The sequence below is a fragment of the Limulus polyphemus genome, unplaced genomic scaffold (assembly GCF_000517525.1).
Source record: "Limulus polyphemus unplaced genomic scaffold, Limulus_polyphemus-2.1.2 Scaffold12297, whole genome shotgun sequence".
Classification (NCBI taxonomy): domain Eukaryota; kingdom Metazoa; phylum Arthropoda; class Merostomata; order Xiphosura; family Limulidae; genus Limulus; species Limulus polyphemus.
Window position 1 is genome coordinate 8,497 of NW_013677907.1, and position 1,285 is coordinate 9,781.

Consider the following 1,285-nt stretch of genomic DNA (forward strand, 5'->3'; position numbering starts at 1 on the left):
GGATGCACTTACTAATACACAAAATACCTAAAGCCAGCCCTGGGATGCACTTACTAATACACAAAATACCTAAAGCCAGCCCTGGGATGCCCTTAGTAATACACAAATTACCTAAAGCCAGCCCTGGGATGCACTTACTAATACAAAAAAATACCTAAAGCCAACCCTGGGATGCACTTACTAATACACAAAATATGTAAAGCCAGCCGTGGAATGCACTTACTAATACACAACATTAGGTTTATACTGGGCATGAAAACGATTTAGAATACTAAGCAAAATAATAAAAATAATTAGCATTTGCAGGTCCAAGCTAAGCCTACTTCAGTGAATGACCTTACAACGTAAGATTGATTTGTTAAAAACTGTGTCTATCAGTTAGGCTGATATCTCTTTAGTCTACTGATTAGACCAGAAGAGTATGAGTTAAATGCCATATTTTATATCTAGTAATTATGTTCTATATTTTGATAAAAGTAATTTAACAAACGCGTGTCTGTAATCCTGTACTTAGCTTTCAGGGTGTGGGTTAACCCTCTGGTATAGTTCTGGATATAGCAGCTGGCGAACCGGGTTCGAATTCGTGCAATACCACAGAATATTTCCAAAACCACATTATAAGATTGGTAGATTCTGTTGATTGACTGCCTTCCCTCCGGTCAGTGGTTCAGAATTAGAGGTGGCAGCAGAGAACCTTTGTAGGTTTGTCATAAATACAAATACTCCTCACCTTTCAGTAAGGTATCCAGCCCTGTCTTCTGCAGACATCGAGTTAGGTTCTGTAATTCAGGGGATTTTGCTACTGAGGTATAGATGTCGCCTTGGGGCACGTACAAAACACGGTCGATAAGGAAGATTCTAGAGTTCGGCAAATCTTTTACACCGAGAATCCTGGCTCCTGCAACAGTGAACACCTGACAAACCAATCAAAAACATGATTCAAGCACGTGGACACCTGATAGACCAATCAAAAATACGTAGTCATTATTTCAAGCACGTGAACACCTGACAAACCAATCAAAAACATGTTTCTATTAATTTAAGCACGTGGACAACTGATAGACCAATCAAAAATACGTAGTTATTGATTCAAGCACGTTAACACCTAACAAACGAATCAAAAATATGTTTCTATTAATTCAAGCACGTGGACACCTGACAGACCAATCAAAAACACATAGTCATTGATTCAAGCACTTTGGTTTCTAAAACTTGAATAATCTCAAACAAACAGAAACATGTTTATATCATTATCCAAAAACTGGATTGTCTTAAATAAACAGAA

At 37.7% G+C, this 1,285-nt stretch overlaps 1 protein-coding gene across 1 annotated transcript in view; it reads right to left on the minus strand.

Moving 5' to 3' along the window:
• The window catches only part of LOC111083945 (transforming growth factor-beta-induced protein ig-h3-like), a gene marked incomplete at its 5' end in the record, with an annotated part of 7,234 nt that extends 6,320 nt beyond the window's left edge, over positions 1-914 (minus strand). The window contains one exon of the mRNA XM_022380691.1: positions 731-914. Coding sequence (XP_022236399.1) covers positions 731-914 — 184 coding nt within the window. The remainder of the gene's footprint in view (positions 1-730) is intronic.
• Between the last annotated feature and the right edge of the window lie 371 nt (positions 915-1,285).